The sequence below is a fragment of the Brachyhypopomus gauderio genome, unplaced genomic scaffold, assembly GCF_052324685.1.
Source record: "Brachyhypopomus gauderio isolate BG-103 unplaced genomic scaffold, BGAUD_0.2 sc56, whole genome shotgun sequence".
Taxonomy (NCBI): Eukaryota; Metazoa; Chordata; class Actinopteri; order Gymnotiformes; family Hypopomidae; genus Brachyhypopomus; species Brachyhypopomus gauderio.
In genome coordinates this window covers 1865001-1882065 of record NW_027506879.1, presented here as the reverse complement: position 1 = coordinate 1882065, position 17065 = coordinate 1865001, and the positions used below count along the sequence as shown (strand labels likewise).

The following is a 17065-nucleotide window of genomic DNA, read 5'->3' as shown; positions in this document are numbered from 1 at the left end:
CGCTTGGTTAAATGTGGGTTGTCATGTAGTTAAAGGTTGAATGTCCCTTAAATGAACATATAGCAGGGCGCTGTATCCCTTCACTATAGGTAAGAACACCTTTACCTGCGGACCACGACGCCTAAAGAGAAATATACGGTGTGGCGTGTAAACCTGAGAGAAATGATCATGACAACAAATCCCCGCGTCAGAAAAAAGCGAACGTCCAAATTACACAAATAAAGCTATATGAACCAGAATAAAACGCTATAAAATATTAAATGCCTTAATAATACATAGGCTATATACATTTATTCATTCCTACATACATACATACTACTACTACTACTACTACTACTAATAATAATAATAATAATAATAATAATAATAATAATAATAAATGGAGACGTTCAAACGTGATTATTCTGTAAGAAAAATAAGAGTAGAGCTGATAGAAATAACACATGGTAAGTTTGTTTGCATGTTTAGTGAACCAAATCTCTGTTCGAAGATAAGAACTGGTGCAGTCAACAATAATCTCCTTAACTGCTCCGGTGATTGTGGATAATTTGGTATTAAATAGAATAAACTACGATGTTTAACTGTCCAAAAGTTAAAACAATTACACTTTCGCACAGTATATGGTATCATATTTCTTTCTATCATAGTGGCATCACGTTATATGTCTACGATTAACACCATGTTCAGAGGAAATTAGCGCCGTGTTTATTTTATTTTGTGGTTGACATTAAAGAAGTATCTGTCTTTAATGTCAACCACAAAATAAAATAAAGGACGCCAAAGGTGAGAGCGAAAATGTCTATTTTAAAGAATGTACATTTAATAAACAGAAAAATTGTGTTTCACATATATGCTAGTTCACACAAAATCTAGGTTATGACTTTCTGATATCTGCTTACAAACTATCGGAAACTGGTGTAACATTTAATTAGCTTTAAATGGCTTTTTAAAATGATCAGTCAAAATTAAATGATTTGTGTCTGCAATGTGTATATAATAAAATATAAAAAATAAATAGATAAATGTAGCTATTTGATTTATGTATTATTGACATTGAGCATTCTTGACATGGAGCATGCAGAAACAATATGCTTTTCGAGTCAAATAATGTTTGGATATTGGGGTCATCATTTCACTCAGATAAATGTGTGTTGAAGAAAAATTACATCATCGATTTTATTTGTTGAACTTTGTGATTGGTTGAAAATTATTCTGTACTGAAAGAATGTGCCTTAGTTCTTGCGCTTGAATGTAGAATATGTACTTTCAGCAAAACCGGTCCTCGGTACATTTCATAGATCGATAGTAGCCTGTACATGTATATTATTCTTAGGAACAGACCATAAATATGTTGCCACGTTCAGACAATAAATAGGTTGTCAATGATCATGAAAAATACTTATAAAAAGTTTAATGTAGATTGACAGCGTGAAGCCATTAGTGTGGTTTTATTAACACACTGGCACATTTGAGGAGTTTTAAAATGAGCTAGCTATGTCCATAAAATCCTAAACAAACAAGCACGTTTCCCGTTTTTTAATCCGACACTATTGCCCTAAACACGTCATCGCCATTTGTCCTTTAAATGTATATCATGGACAAATGCGTCGCCAAACAGATTTTGTTTAAGATTAGATATGAGATAACAAGTAAATCTAGGGGTTGCTGAACATAAAATCAACAGTGTAATCCAATTCAAAATCCAAGTCATGCACTTGAATTACCCTTCTGGCGGTCCGCTGCGTTTTGTTGATGGAGTGTCTTCATCCACGCCGCTCAAGTTGGGTGTTTTGTATTCCTCTAAATCCAGCGGCCTCTTCTTATTGGTGGCTGAGAACGTTACATCACAATGGTTATGACGCGCCGTCTTCCTGCTTCCTTCAGCCGCGTCTTAAAGTGAATCTTGTTGGGCTGCGCGCGCTCCAGCCTCGTCCTGGTGGCGCTGAGACGCACAGTGTCCGTCTGAAGCGGCGCGCACGAGCTCTCCGCCTCACTGTCCTCGCGCTTCTGAGAACACTGCTCATCTCGGGCGAGCAGCCCTCGCGCTTCTCTTACACTAGTGCACAGAAGCTCAGCTGGCTCTCATATCAGAGTAAGTAACCTTGTTCTCATGTAGCTCACTGCTGCTTGCTCGCTTTTTCATACTTTCATCGTTTATGAGTTTGAAAGCGGATTACTTTTGATAGGGTGCAATGTAGACTAACAACATCGCTTAACTCGTATTAAACATTTATGGTTGAGTGAGACGAAATAAAGTGGGAAAGATTCATAAAAACACAGGACATTTTTCGAAGTCATCTGGAGGGAATTTACGCACTTAAGCTACTTTTCAAACCTGGCGTATAAAGTAAGTCATTTGATGTTTCTGTCCACACAATGGGATGCAATCACGTTTATGTTTTTAGTTTAAACTTGACTAAACAGTGTTTTTACCTTCTGATTGTATATTTAGTGCACTGATAGGCGTTTCGCGTATTTTATAATAAGTATTAATTTATGTGATATTAAAATATTTGTTGTTGTACCTCATTAACGGATTTGCATGCTAGTTCCTATTGTACCTTGTTGTTATTCGCCTTTATCTCGGCAATTCATTACAGCACTCCAGTTTGACACTCGTACTGGCCCAACGTGAGAGCTGTGTAGCCCCGAACTTCGCCTTGATGTTCACGGTGCATCATTGCGCATGTTTACCTGTCATTGAATCTTTTGTGGGCAAACGCAGCTATACGAGGCTCTTTATCCTTCATGGATCTTTCACATTTTCATTTGTTAGAAATGTGCGTGCAAAGTATTTGAGGATGTTTTAAACGTCGGGAGTGCCATCAGTTTGCGCTTTCAGCAAGAAACTGCTAAGAGAAGGCTTGCGGTGGCGACCTCTGTTATTGTCAGGCTAGGTGGTAGTGGAGAACACCTTCATATCAGTTTTATGTTTCGACTAGGCGAAATAATAATTCTTATTATTTTATTAGTTTACCTCACTAAGTATCGAGTATTGGCCGCAGAAGCAGCACCTGGTGTGTGCACGCGCTCTAATCGCTGTAAAGTCGTTTGTTGTTAAAGTGAGTTTTCCGAATAATGGTTTTCGTGCGACTTTGTCGCAGCCATCAGTCACCGTATTTTCATGCCTGAAATAACAACGCCACTTCGTGGGGTTAATATGAACCAGTATTTAAAAAGTTGACATGTGCCTCCCTTTTACTTAAGAAAAAGTTGTGGGCCTCATTTTGTTTTTTAGATAGACTTGAAGATCAAGACTGAAACCAGACTGTCATTAATTAACGTGATGACACTAACCGACCGCGGACGTAGACAAACGATGTCTTTCAGCCCGAGACATTAGAACTGACTTCCCTAGAGGTTATTGATCATATCTTGGATATATATTAGCAATACTACTTATTACCAAGTAATGTTGCTTTTATTTATCTCTGAATAAATAAATAATTGAACTAACCAATTTAGTGACATTTCCGTGTATCATTATTATTGACCTTCAGTCTCTCTATGTAAATGTATCACATTAAGTGTAGATTATGTGTAGGTACATTTAGTAAAATTGCAGTATTTAAATGGTAGCACCTTTGTGCATGCTATTAAGTATGTATGTATTTATTAATTACCAGAAAATAGTAGATGGTAAAACGGAAAGTTTAGTTTAGTTGTAGCACCATTACTCAAATCAAATCAAAATGTATTTATATATTACTTTTTACAACAGTTGTTGTCACAAAGCAGCTTTACAAGTGTCCGAGTCCAAGCCCCCAGTGAGCAAGCCAAGGGCGACAGTGGCAAGGAAAAACTCCCTAAGAGCATGAGGAAGAGTATGAGGAAGAATACTCTACTACTGATGAAGTTCCTCTGTGTCTTTTAATGTGCAGTGCAATTTAAATACGGATTAAGTTCAAAAAGTATTTTCTTTTTGTTGTGTTATTATTTATTATATTCACTGGTATGCATGGCATGATACATTATTCCATTATAGAACTGATCATATTATATTACATACAATCTTAACAAATAATTTTACAAATCCTCAAAAATCTGTCAAAATTTATAGAACAATTCTTGCTGTTTTCCGATTCCTATTCATTCCTATTATATTATACATGTTTCTTGCCATATAATTTCCTATATATCCTGTTCTTTTTTCTTCTTGGCCAGACATACAGGGTTCTCAAGCTGTGTCCCGTTGACAGGCTTTTAAAGATGGAACACTAACAGTACAGTGATGCCCGACCATGACAGCACAGCCCTCTTAAGCAGACAAACTAAGAGAAGAAGAGTTGACATTGGAGTGAAAAGGACTGTAACAACAGCATCTGTGGCTTTCGCTCGATCAAGCAGTGTGATGAATCCCCACGGATCTGAGCAGGATGTTGAGTGTTCAGTGGTTCAGCACGCAGGCACTGAGAAGTCTAACGTGCTTCGCAAGTTACTGAAGAGGGCGAACTCCTATGAAGATGCCATGATGCCCTTTCCTGGGGCCACCATCATCTCCCAGCTGCTGAAAAATAATCTAACCAAAAATGGAGTCAGCGAGCCCCCCTTCCAGAGTAGTGGCCTCTCCAGTACTGGCTCGGAGATCCACCAGGAGGATGCCTGCAGCACCTCATCTCGGGGCAGCCCTCCGGAGTGCCTGTCCCCCTTTAGCAGGCCCTCCATGGCACAGTTTGATATCGATCGGCTGACAGATGAGCACCTGAGAGCTAAGCGGGCCCGGGTAGAGAACATCATTCGTGGGATGAGCCACTCTCCCAGTGTCACGCTCCGCGCTGGTGAGAATGAGCGTGATACAGCCCAGCCCCCAAGCCCTCGTGAGGGCTACAGAGAAAACAAGCGTAAGCAGAAACTGCCCCAGCAGCAGCAGCAGAGTTTCCAGCAGCTCGTCTCTGCTCGCAAAGAGCAGAAGCATGAAGAGCGGCGGCAGCTCAAACTGCAGCTGGAGGACATGCAGAAACAGCTGCGGCAGCTGCAGGAGAAGTTCTACCAGATATACGACAGCACCGACTCTGAGAACGATGACGACGGGGACATGTCAGAGGACAGCCTGCATTCTGATGGGATGGACATCCGTGTCCCCGATACTGCTCCTGACCGCTCAGAGAATGAGATGTCTGAACTGGACCCAGGACACTTCTTGGATCGAGCCCGAGCTCTCATTTGTGAGCAGACCGTGCTGACGGAGAGGGACAAACCCACGCAGGACGTACCCAGGAAGGATCAAACCACGGCGATGCATGCAGAGGGAAAACAGCTTGCGGAGACGCTGAAACAGGAGCTGAACACAGCCATGTCCCAGGTAGTGGACACGGTGGTGAAGGTGTTTGCAAAACCCCCACGGCCACTCCCTCAGGTCTTTCCCCCTGTGCAGACACCCTCAGAGCACTTCACCGTCAGTGGGGACAACTCCAACTTCCATACCGCTAACCGGCGTTTACAATGTTTTGGCGATGTCATCATTCCTAATCCTCTTGACTCTTTTGGCACCATGCAAGTGCCCAACTCAAACGACCAAACAGAGGCCCTGCCACTAGTAGTAAGAAAGAACTCTGCAGAGCAGACTGGAACTCTGCCCGCACCCGGGGGACACCACCACTCCGCCCTACACCCACCATCGTTATCCACAGCTATGGGCTTCAGCCCTCCCTCCTTCCGCCATCCCTTTCCTCTCCCTCTCATGGGGTACCCTTTCCAAAGCCCTTTAGCGCACCCAACTGGGCCTTATTCAGGCAAGGATAGATCTTCTCCCGAGTCCCTGGACCTCTCCAAAGAGACTACCGGCCTGCGGACCAAGATGTCCTCCAACCCCCTCAGCACCCATCGCTCCATTTCCCCAACACACAACCCTGAAGGTCTTTCTCTGTCTCTCATCAAGTCTGAATGTGGTGACCTCCAAGATATGTCTGACATCTCCCCATATTCAGGAAGTACAATATCCTTTTCAAAAAAGTTACTCCTTGATGGCTGGTTGTAATATCTTTGGTGCAATTTAAAGTAATAATTTGCTTAACTAATTCTGATATTTTACAGACAACAGTTTACACAAATCTTAAAGAGATCTAAGATCTAAAGGGTTTACCTAATATGATTGGGAGAATTGTTCAGAAGGGTTGAAAAATTCTAATTTCTTTTTAACGTATCTTTGTGAAATTAATGCATTTCAAATCTTGTGTTCATGTAGTGGTGTAAAGATTTTAAAAGAGCTCTGTGATTGAGGCATTCAAGTGAGCGCTATAAAGACCCTGAATGACCCTGTTGTGGTGAAGATACCTCTTAGCTTCTCTGTTCTCAGAAACCCACAATAAATCCCCCTCTTTCATCACAGCATATATAAGACTTTGGCCATAAATGCTCAAAGCAAATCATATTTCAAAGCCAGGAAGCAAAAGGACAAGAGGGATGCTGAATGCTCTTAGCATCTTTTAGAAAGATGAGAAATTATGTCTCTTCATAGGAGGACATATTTAGGATTACTGTGTACTTGGTGAATGTTATAGTAAAGTAACAGGGAACTTGTGTGTGTAACAGGGAAGTGTGTGTGTGTGTGTGTGTGTGTGTGTGTGTGTGTGTGTGTGTGTGTGTGTGTGTGTGTGTGTGTGTGTGTGTGTGTGTGTGTGTGTGGTTGTTCCTCTAGGGACACTCACTGCTCACTCTTGTAACTGAACATCTTTCATATTCGTTTTAATGAAGTTCCAGATTTTTTCACAATATAACTGAATAATATATTGTAAGATTAATAACTAAATAATATGCCTGAGGTTGACCAAACTAATTAATATAATAATTCATATAACCTGTTTGTTTGAAGAATATCTAAAACAACCACCACGGTCATGTTGGTGCCGGTCCTGAGCAGCTGGCTGTAGCGGGACTGTCTTGCAGCGGTTGCCAGGCAGCAGAGCGTGTCTTTTCATCTGTCTCTTTCCTGGTGTGAACAGGTGTTTTCAGGTAGCTGTTTATCCTTCACCCCCATCCCTTTTACAACCTTGTACCAAAAGGCCAATAGATGTCTTACAAGCTCTGAGTAGACCTGCTTTAAGAATAAACGCAGATGCTAGAATAGTACATGCATTTTTAAATTATGAAATACAAATTCAGTGTAGTTACTAAAACCTAGCTGTATAGTTTAGATTTGATCAATGAATACTTTTGTACATTAATATAATTGCCTGACTGATCATTTTAAGTATTCTATCGTGTAAATATGTATTTCATAATTGAAATGCATCCAAAATATTAGTGCTATATTAATGTTTTTTTGAGCAACGTAAAAGCTAGTTCAGTCTTTCCCAGCTCTGAAAGAGTTAAAGCATCTTTACTTCCAGCCAGTAAACATGTGCACCTGCACACTGGGCTCGCAACTACAGCGTCTCAATATTTGCAAAATAGGGTCTTTAATCAAATATTAAATTTTATTCAAATTCTAAAAGAAACAGGCAGCCAATTGTCTTCAGCTGTGTCCAGAATGATCTTCCTTGTCACGCGCCTTCTTTGCATCTCAAGAAAAATAGCCTCGTTCAGTTCCCCTTCTGCATTTGCATATAGAGAGTCCGAACAGCTCTGGCATGGTGCACTGTAAGACACACACGGGTGCTGGGCTGTTGAAGGCAGTTTGCATGCCTAATGTAACAGACCAGGCTGAGGTTCACTGTTGCATTAATATATATTTTTTTAGTTAAATAAATTGAGGTGAATAAAATGGCTAACTAGGCTCTTTACTGCATTCTGCTGACATTTAAGTCATGTGGTCATTATGACATTACTTGTATTACAATGTGAAGTCTCTAGATTTCATCATACATTTTATTCATACCTATTTAAAAATAATGTGTGTTTTCTTGAGCTGACGCAGCCTGAACGTGCAAGTGTTTTTGTTTGCTTGTTTTTTTGTAACACTTTTAGCATACATAAGTTAAGAGGACTTTTTTTAGCAGTAAAGTTCAGCTGTGGTGCATTTGTTGCATAATCTTTCATGTTGCCAAGCAGATGTCTAGCATTAATTTATGGATTTATCGTCTGATGTGGACATCTGTATGTCCCCGTGTCTCCTACTCCTGCCATTTGGATCAGATTTCAGTAGTTATTGCCTTCCTTTCATGACATTGTCTTTGTTCATGAAAACAGAAGCGATCAAAGGTGACGGTGCGGCACACGCGCTGTGTTTGCAGCTTCTCGTTGGGCTCCCTGTGTCCTCGGATTCTTCATATTCATGTTTGAGTTATTTGACTGACCTGTGTCCTGTCTGCTGATACACTGAGTGGGCTGGTGTTTACTTGGTCTTCTTGTCATTGTGCATATTTACGTATCCTAGAAACGGGTGTGTTTTTCTCAGAAGAGACGTTTCCTTGTAGGAGCTCAGTTGAGTCATATCCATCATGACTTACTCATATATTGTTCCAGGACCTTTAAGTATTTCCATGTTTCAGATAAGTGTTAAGAGTTACACTTCTTATGTTTAAAATAAATATTTCCTATATGTCCTATTATTTGACGGGAACATCTCAGTATAATTATTATAAGCAGGATGCAGCCAGTGCTGCTGGTTTATAGTGTCCTCTATGTCTACAGGTCCTTCACTTGAAATCATTTCGCTAGACTCATTTTTTATGATTGCGAATCTTTGGGATCCTTCAGATACCCTCAGAGCTGTCTTCCCCATCACGCTGCAGAAGGAGTGTGCCACGCTGCACCCCACAACCACACACAGCCTCATAGGGTTAGGGTTAGTGTTAGTGTTGGGGTTAGTGTTAGTGTTGGGGTTAGTGTTAGTGTTAGTGTTGGGGTTGGGGTTAGTGTTGGGGTTAGTGTTAGTGTTGGGGTTAGTGTTATTGTTGGGGTTAGTGTTAGGGTTAGTGTTAGTGTTGGGGTTAGTGTTAGTGTTGGGGTTAGTGTTATTGTTTGGGTTAGTGTTAGTGTTGGGGTTGGGGTTAGTGTTATTGTTTGGGTTAGTGTTAGTGTTGGGGTTAGTGTTAGTGTTGGGGTTAGGGTTAGTGTTAGTGTTGGGGTTAGTGTTATTGTTGGGGTTAGTGTTAGTGTTGGGGTTGGTGTTAGTGTTGGGGTTGGGGTTAGTGTTGGGGTTGGGGTTAGTGCCAGTGTTGGGGTTAGTGTTAGTGTTGGGGTTGGGGTTAGTGTTAGTGTTGGGGTTAGTGTTAGTGTTGGGGTTGGGGTTGGGGTTGGGGTTAGTGCTAGTGTTGGGGTTAGTGTTAGTGTTGGGGTTGGGGTTAGTGTTAGTGTTGGGGTCAGTGTTAGTGTTAGTGTTGGGGTTGGGGTTAGTGTTGGTGTTAGTGTTAGTGTTGGGGTTAGTGTTAGGGTTGGGGTTAGTGTTAGTGTTGGGGTTGGGGTTAGTGTTAGTGTTAGTGTTGGGGTTGGGGTTAGTGTTAGTGTTGGGGTTGGGGTTAGTGTTAGTGTTAGTGTTAGTATTGGGGTTAGTGTTAGTGTTAGTGTTGGTGTTAGTGTTAGTGTTGGGGTTGGGGTTAGTGTTAGTGTTGGGGTTGGGGTTAGTGCTAGTGTTGGGGTTAGTGCTAGTGTTGGGGTTAGTGTTGGGGTTGGGGTTAGTGTTAGTGTTGGGGTTGGGGTTAGTGTTAGTGTTGGGGTTGGGGTTAGTGTTAGTGTTGGGGTTAGTGTTAGTGTTGGGGTTAGTGTTAGTGTTAGTGTTGGGGTTGGGGTTAGTGTTAGTGTTGGGGTTAGTGTTAGTGTTGGGGTTGGGGTTAGTGCTAGTGTTGGGGTTAGTGTTAGTGTTGGGGTTGGGGTTAGTGTTAGTGTTGGGGTTGGGGTTAGTGTTAGTGTTAGTGTTGGGGTTGGGGTTAGCCTAATAGCCTCATTTGTGCTGTAGAGACCATATGAATATTTAGAAATGATTATTAGTTTCTTGATCATTGGTTCATTCATACATATTTTTACATCATGTCGGCATGATTTTGTTGAAGTTTACACTCACAACACTGAGGGTTTAAATGGAGCTGAAGATGCGCTGCTCTCCATCACATGGACAGTGCAGGCTTGAGTGCTGCTGCCTCTTAACTGACCTTGAGGGGCCCATTGATTTAGCCCCACATGCATCTTCATTTCTGATAAATTATAAAGCCATTAATTTGCTGTGGAAATGGCAGATGCAGCTGGAACTGCAGAACAGGGGGCATGCCGGGGGGTCCGGGTGGGGTTGGGGGGGTTGGGGTTGGGCTGGCGTGGGAGCAGGAGTGGGGGGGTTGGGGTTGAGAGTGGGAGGCCATAGTGGGGTGGAGTTGGTGGGGCGACTGTAATGGGGGGTTGGACACGACTCCTCGTTTCAGCAGCCGTCTGTTTACCAGTCTAGAGGGCAATGCCACCTCCAGATAAATGGTGTTTTATAGGGATAAGCGGACATTTATTGACAGTAATGCTGACTATTTTGACTGGACACTTTTAGGAACTTCAGAGGCCTTTCAGCTTGTAGTCTGTAAATCTATAATCTGTGATTTTAAATGTATGTGTGGTAATGAGGGATTTGTATTTGGGTATGTTGTCTTAAGGATGCTTAGTGCACATCACTACATAATGTTAATGTTCTGGTGTGAAATTATACAAATGCCAACCTGGAATTGATAAAATTTTAATCATAAAAACAGGAATATAATTTATATCGCTCTATATATAATATATACGTTATATATACTAATGTGTTTACCTTGACATTCAATTCTGCACATCCAAGAAGGGCTCTCTCCAAACCATCTGAAGAAGGCCAAGCTCATGTTCTTCTACACACGCTACCCCAGCTCCAACATGCTGAAGATGTTCTTCTCTGATGTGAAGGTGAGCCTGTCTGACCATTAACCACATGTTGTGAGAGGGACTCTGCCACACGAGCCCAGATGGGTCAGAACAGACGGCCAACTCTCTCTCTCTTTTCTCCCCCGCACTTTCTCACTCTCTCTCACTCTCTCTCTCTTTTACATACAGTATATATAGCCGATGTCACCCTTAAACTGAAGAGGCCATATAGCTAACATAGAGCTAATTCTAACCCTAAAGATATATATATATATATCTTCCGATTAAATAACTGCCTTTCATCTCTTAATCTCTTAGGCGAGGACATTAGAAGATCACTTTCCCCTTTTCTCTTTCATTGAAAACACAGTATTCTTAATAAGTATTGAAAATTCAGGTTATCAGTATGAATTAGGGAATCATGAATTAGGGGTAGCAGTATGAATTAGGGTAAACATGAATTAGTGTTAGCAGTATGAATTAGGGTAACATGAATTAGTGTTAGCAGTATGAATTAGGGTAAACATGAATTAGTGTTAGCAGTATGAATTAGGGTAAACATGAATTAGTGTTAGCAGTATGAATTAGATATTGGCTTGAGCTAATAGGAGTGAGGAGAAACAAGCAAGTGAACTGCAGGGGCATCAAACAAGCTCGAGCTGGACAACCCCCGATCCTGACCCTGACCCCAACTCTGACCCCAACCCCGACCCTGATCCTAACCCCAACTCTCAATCAATCAATCAAATTTTATTTATATAGCACTTTTTACAACTGTTCAGTGCAGAGTCCTAGCCCCCAGTGAGCAAGACACCAACGCCCGACCCTGACCCCAACCCTGACCCTAACCCCAACTCTGACGCCAACCCCCGACCCTGACCCCAACCCCGACCCTAACCCCAATTCTGACACCAACGCCCGACCCTAACCCCAACTCTGACACCAACCCGCAACTTTAACCCCATCTCTGACGCCAACACCCAACCCTGACCCTAACCCTAACTCTGACTCTAACGCCCGACCCTGACCCCAACCCTGACCCTAACCCCATCTCTGACTCTAACGCCCGACCCTGACCCCAACCTTGACGCTAGCCCCAACTCTGACACCAACCCCCAACCCTGACCCTGACACTAACCCCAACTCTGACACCAACGCCCAACTCTAACCCCAACTCTGACACCAACCCGCGACTTTAACCCCATCTCTGACGCCAACACCCAACCCTGACCCCAACCCTGACCCTAACCCCAACTGTGACTCTAACGCCCGTCCCTGACCCCAACCCTGACCCTAACCCCAACTCTGACGCCAACCCCCGACCCTGACCCCAACCCTGACCCTGACAATAACCCCAACTCTGACACCAACGCTCGACTCTAACCCCAACTCTGATGCCAACCCCCGACCCTGACCCCAACGCCCAACCCTAACCCCAACTCTGACACCAACCCGCAACTTTAACCCCATCTCTGACACCAACGCCTGACCCTGACCCCAACCCCGACCTTAACCCCAACTCTGATGCCAACGCCCGACTCTAACCCCAACTCTGACACCAACCCACGATTTTAACCCCGGGCAGCATGGTGGCTTGGTGGTTAGCACGTTTGCCTCTAAGCACTGGGGTCTTGGGTTCAAGTCCCTATCTGAGTGGAGTTTCCATGTTCTCCCCGTGTTTGTGTGGGTTTCCTCCGGGATCTCCGGTTTCCTCCCACAGTCCAAAAACATGGAGGTTAGGTAAACTGGCAGTCCCAGACAAATTCTCCCTAAGTCTGTGTCTCTCCCTGAGTGTGTGTCTGTGTCTCTCTCTGTTCAATAAAAACAAGTTGTTGTCTGAGTGTGTGTGCATGAATGTGTGTGTGCTTGTATGCCCAGTGGTGGATGGTGCTCTGTCACTAGGGTCTGTCCTCTCTCCCCTTCCTGCACCCCATTCAGTCCCCCAAGAGGCTGTGGATCCCGGTAGAGAGTACGCTGTGCGCAATTGGCTGCTGCTTCTCGCCGGTGTGTGATTGGTTGTCTGTAACGGAGCTGTGTTAACAATTGTAAAGCGCCTTGGGTATCTAGATAAGGCGCTATATAAATTGAAACATTCATTCATTCATTCATCTCTGATGCCAAAACGCCCGATCCTGACCCTGACGCCAACCCCCAACTCTAACCCTAACTCTGACCCTGACCCCAACCCTAAGCTCAATTCTGACGCCAACCCCAGCCCTGACCCCAACTCTGACCCTGACCCCGACCCTAACCCCAACTCTGACGCCAGTCCATTATGTGGCAGATTTGGGCTTTATTATTCAGATGACATAAGATGATGATCATTTGACTCCTGGCTGGACCTGCCCTGGGTCTGCTGCACACATATCAGGCACGAGAGAGAATCTATATAACCCGAAACCTAACCCCTACCCCAACCCTGCCCTGGGTCTGCTGCAAACAAAACAACAAGCAGAGAGTTATCTATCTAACCGTCTAGCCTTATCCCTCTAACCCTACCCTAATCTTAAAGTCTATTATCTATCTAACCCTAACTCTAGAGACTGTTGTCTATCTAAACTTAACTCTAATTCTGTAATTTTCCTGAATGTGACGGTGTGGCAATTGAAATATATAGCTTATGTGCATATTACGTGGTTCTAAACCTTGCCTTAATTATATTGTCTTTAAGACAAGTTCATGTCATTCTAAAACACAGTAGATTAATTATTCTAGAATAAGATCACAGTGTGGACTCTAGTGGTACACTAGCCCAGAGGAAACAAAGGGTACCGTGTGTTTCCTAGATAAAAAGTATAAGTTGAATAATTAAGCATAAATTACCTACTAATTTTAATGTAATAAACTCATGAAAGCTATAGAACTAATTCAAGAGGTCTATTCACTACGGAGATGAGATCTAAATAGAGAGTAATGACTGTGGGAAATATGTTGATTTGACAGCCATTTCACAGAGGCTCCCAGATAGGATTACAAAGGCCCCTACCTTTCCAACATAACATCTATATAAATATATAAATTATACATTACCTTATCTAAAAGTTCCTTTAGTCTTTGGTGATGTTCGTAATTAATAAATATGGATTCTGTGGTTTCAATAATTATTTTGGCAACAAACATTCAATTTATTTGCAATAGTACATCCAGACTGGCTTGGTTGTGATAAAGCAACAATAATTGTTTAATGTCTGAGCAGTTGGTAGCCAAAAGTCGTTTATTGTGTTTAGGTCCAAGGTTGCAACCAGAAGCTGTTTTAGTTCATAATGTCACAGATCTTTTCCCCATCCCACTCTCATCACTCTCATCAGTAGCTTGGTTAATCCAAGCTCTAAAATCAATCAATCAATCAATTTTATTTATATAGCGCTTTTTACAACAGTTGTTGTCACAAAGCAGCTTTACAAGTGTCCAAGTCCAAGTCCCCAGTGAACAAGCCAAGGGCGACAATTTTCCAACTTTCCTCTTTGATTTCATGGAACAATTGTGAATATACAGTATATACACTATGAGAGGTTGTAGTCAGATAGGAGTGGCTGCAGGGGTTAAAGGTGACACAGGCACTTTGGTGAGGAGGCTTACATAAAGAATGAAGGTTTACTATGGTCAAGGCTCAGCACCAGTAGATCCACCCAGATGTTTATGCATGATCTTCTACCTTCTTCTTAATGGCATTATGATATTAATGTCATGAACCATTCTCCTGTTGAGGCACTTACAGACTTTACAGAACGTGACGTTCATCACACTTGTGAACTGTATGGCTGTCTTAAGTGCTGGTGGCTGGGGTGGTGGGAGGCTGAAGCCCGTATAAGTAGCATGGAGCGTGTGAAAGGCTGTATTGTCCATGGCTAACAGAGGAAATGTGCTGAGTGTCGGGTCAAGTCTTCCCCCCTGTGACTCAAAAAGAGGGATCTCTATTACTAAAGGAATAATCTTTCACAGACTTGTGAGCTTGAGTGTGTGAAATAGTCCTGTTCTGTACACACACACACACACAATCTCTCTCTCTCTCTCTCTCTCTCTCCTCTCTCTCTCTCTCTCTCTCCACTTTCTCTCTCTCTCTCTCACACACACACACACACTCTCTCTCCCCCCCTCTCTCTTTCTCACACACACACACTGTCTCTCTCTCTCTCTCTCTCTCTCTCTCTCTCTCACACACTCACAGACATACACACACATACATGCACTCTCTCTCTCAGACACACATATTTTCTCTCTCCACTTTTTTTTTCTCTCTCTCTCACACACACACACACACACACACACTCTCCCTCTCTTTCACACACACACACACACACACACACACACACACACACACACACACACACACACACACACACACACACACACACACACACCTTCTCTCTCTCACACTCACTCTCTCTCTCTCACACACACACATATTTTCTTTCTCTCTCACTCACACACACACACAACACTCTCTCTCTCCACTTTCTCTCTCTCACACACACACACTCTCTCTCTCTCTCTCTCTCTCTCTCTCCCTCTCTTTCTCACACACACACACTCTCTCTCCACTAACTCTCTCGCTGTCTCTCTCTCTCTCTCTCTCTCTCTCACACACACTCTCTTTCTCTCTCTATCTCTCTCTCTCTCACACACACACATACATGCACTCTCTCTCAGACACACATATTCTCTCTCTTCACTTTCTCTCTCTCTCTTTCACACACACTCTCTCACTCTCTTTCACATACACACACACACACACACACACACACACACACACCTTTTCTCTCTCACACTCTCTCTCTCTCTCAGACACACATATTCTCTCTCTCCACTTTCTCTCTCTCACACACACACACTCTCTCACTCTCTTTCACACACACACACACACACACACACACACACACACACACACACACACACACACACACATCTTATCTCTCTCACACTCTCTCTCTCTCACACACACACACACACTTTCTCTCTCTCACACACACACACACACACTCTCTCTGTATTTCTCTCTCTCACACACATACACATACACATTTACTGTCTCTCACACACACATTCACATACACACACACTTTCTCTTTTTATTGTGCTCTAGCTCCTCACACACACACACACACACACACTTTCTCTCTCTTTCTCTCATACACACAAATGCGCACATATACACATTCACACACTTTCTCTTTTTTCTTCTTGCTTTCTCTTTCTGTCTCTCTCTGTCTCTCTCTCTCTCTCTCTCACACACACACACACACACACACACACACACACACACACACACACACACACACACAATAATAATAATATATCCCAGGCTTTTTTTTGGTAAATCTTTTGAAGGCTCACTGAGTGCTGATTTTAGTTAATACTGAAATATTGATTCCTGGAGATAGAGTCCTAGAAACTTTTGTACATTGAGCTATAAACACGACCTTTTCCTTTGGTTGAGTTTGTGTGTTTGTTTTGTACATTCTGTATATAATGTAACATGGTTCATTTGTGTAGTGTGGACAAACTGATATTTTGCTTATTAAATTGTGTATTTTAATGTGTGGATATGTTAGTCAACCTACTGCGTTGTGCGTGTGCGTGTTTGTGTGTGTTTGTCTGTTTTGTTAGACAGGCCGATGTCACCACCCTAAAACTGAAGACCCTATAGCTAGGGCTAGAGCTAACCCTAACTCTAACTCTAACCCTAACTCTAACTCTCCCCAACCCTAACCATAACTAACCCTAACTCTAACCCTAACTCTAACTCTCCCCAACCCTAAATTATAACTAACCCTAGTGTCCATGTCAAAGTTCTTCTCAGTCCCAGTAAGCAGCCTGCTGTGATCTTGCACTGTTTTGTGGGGGATGAAGACATCATTGTTGCTATGGTTTCGTATTCCTTATCTCAGTGTCTGGAAATTTGGTCAGTGAGTTGTGCTGTATAGCAGAAAAAATATATCTCCTGTCTCAGCAGATACTTATTCATATAAGTTCTTTTGAGACAGGGCTGACCAGGAAATCCGATCTCCCTCCCTCTCTCTCTCTCTCTCTCTCTCTCTCTCTCCTCTCTCTCTCTCTCTCTCTCTGTGCCTCTGTCTGTCTGTCTCTCTCTCTCTCCCTCTCTCCCTCTCTGTCTTCCCCCCCCCCCCCGTCTCTCTCTTGCTTGCTGTCTGTCTCTCTATAATAACTTGAGAAGGATGAACTCCATGCAGTCTAAATATATGCTACTTGGAGAGGTTAAGTACATGTTTGAACTTCTGCAGAATGGGGCATTTGAATGATGACAATTTATTTTCTGTTTAATGATGTGTGATGAATTCTCGCAGTGCTGCAG

At 42.8% G+C, this 17065-nt stretch overlaps 1 protein-coding gene across 7 annotated transcripts in view; it reads left to right on the top strand.

Annotated features, from left to right (window-relative positions):
• Window positions 1-1824: 1824 nt before the first annotated feature.
• Window positions 1825-17065, top strand: part of prox1a (prospero homeobox 1a) — a 57446-nt gene continuing 42205 nt past the window's right edge. For 2 of the 7 annotated variants that reach the window (XM_076987834.1, XM_076987832.1), the window contains exons 1-3: window positions 1832-2092; window positions 4165-5937; window positions 10689-10794. In XM_076987834.1, the coding sequence (XP_076843949.1) occupies window positions 4232-5937; window positions 10689-10794 (1812 nt within the window). In that variant the 5' untranslated portion in view covers window positions 1832-2092; window positions 4165-4231. The other 5 variants (XM_076987833.1, XR_013124562.1, XM_076987829.1 and 2 more) reach the window with 5 other exon arrangements.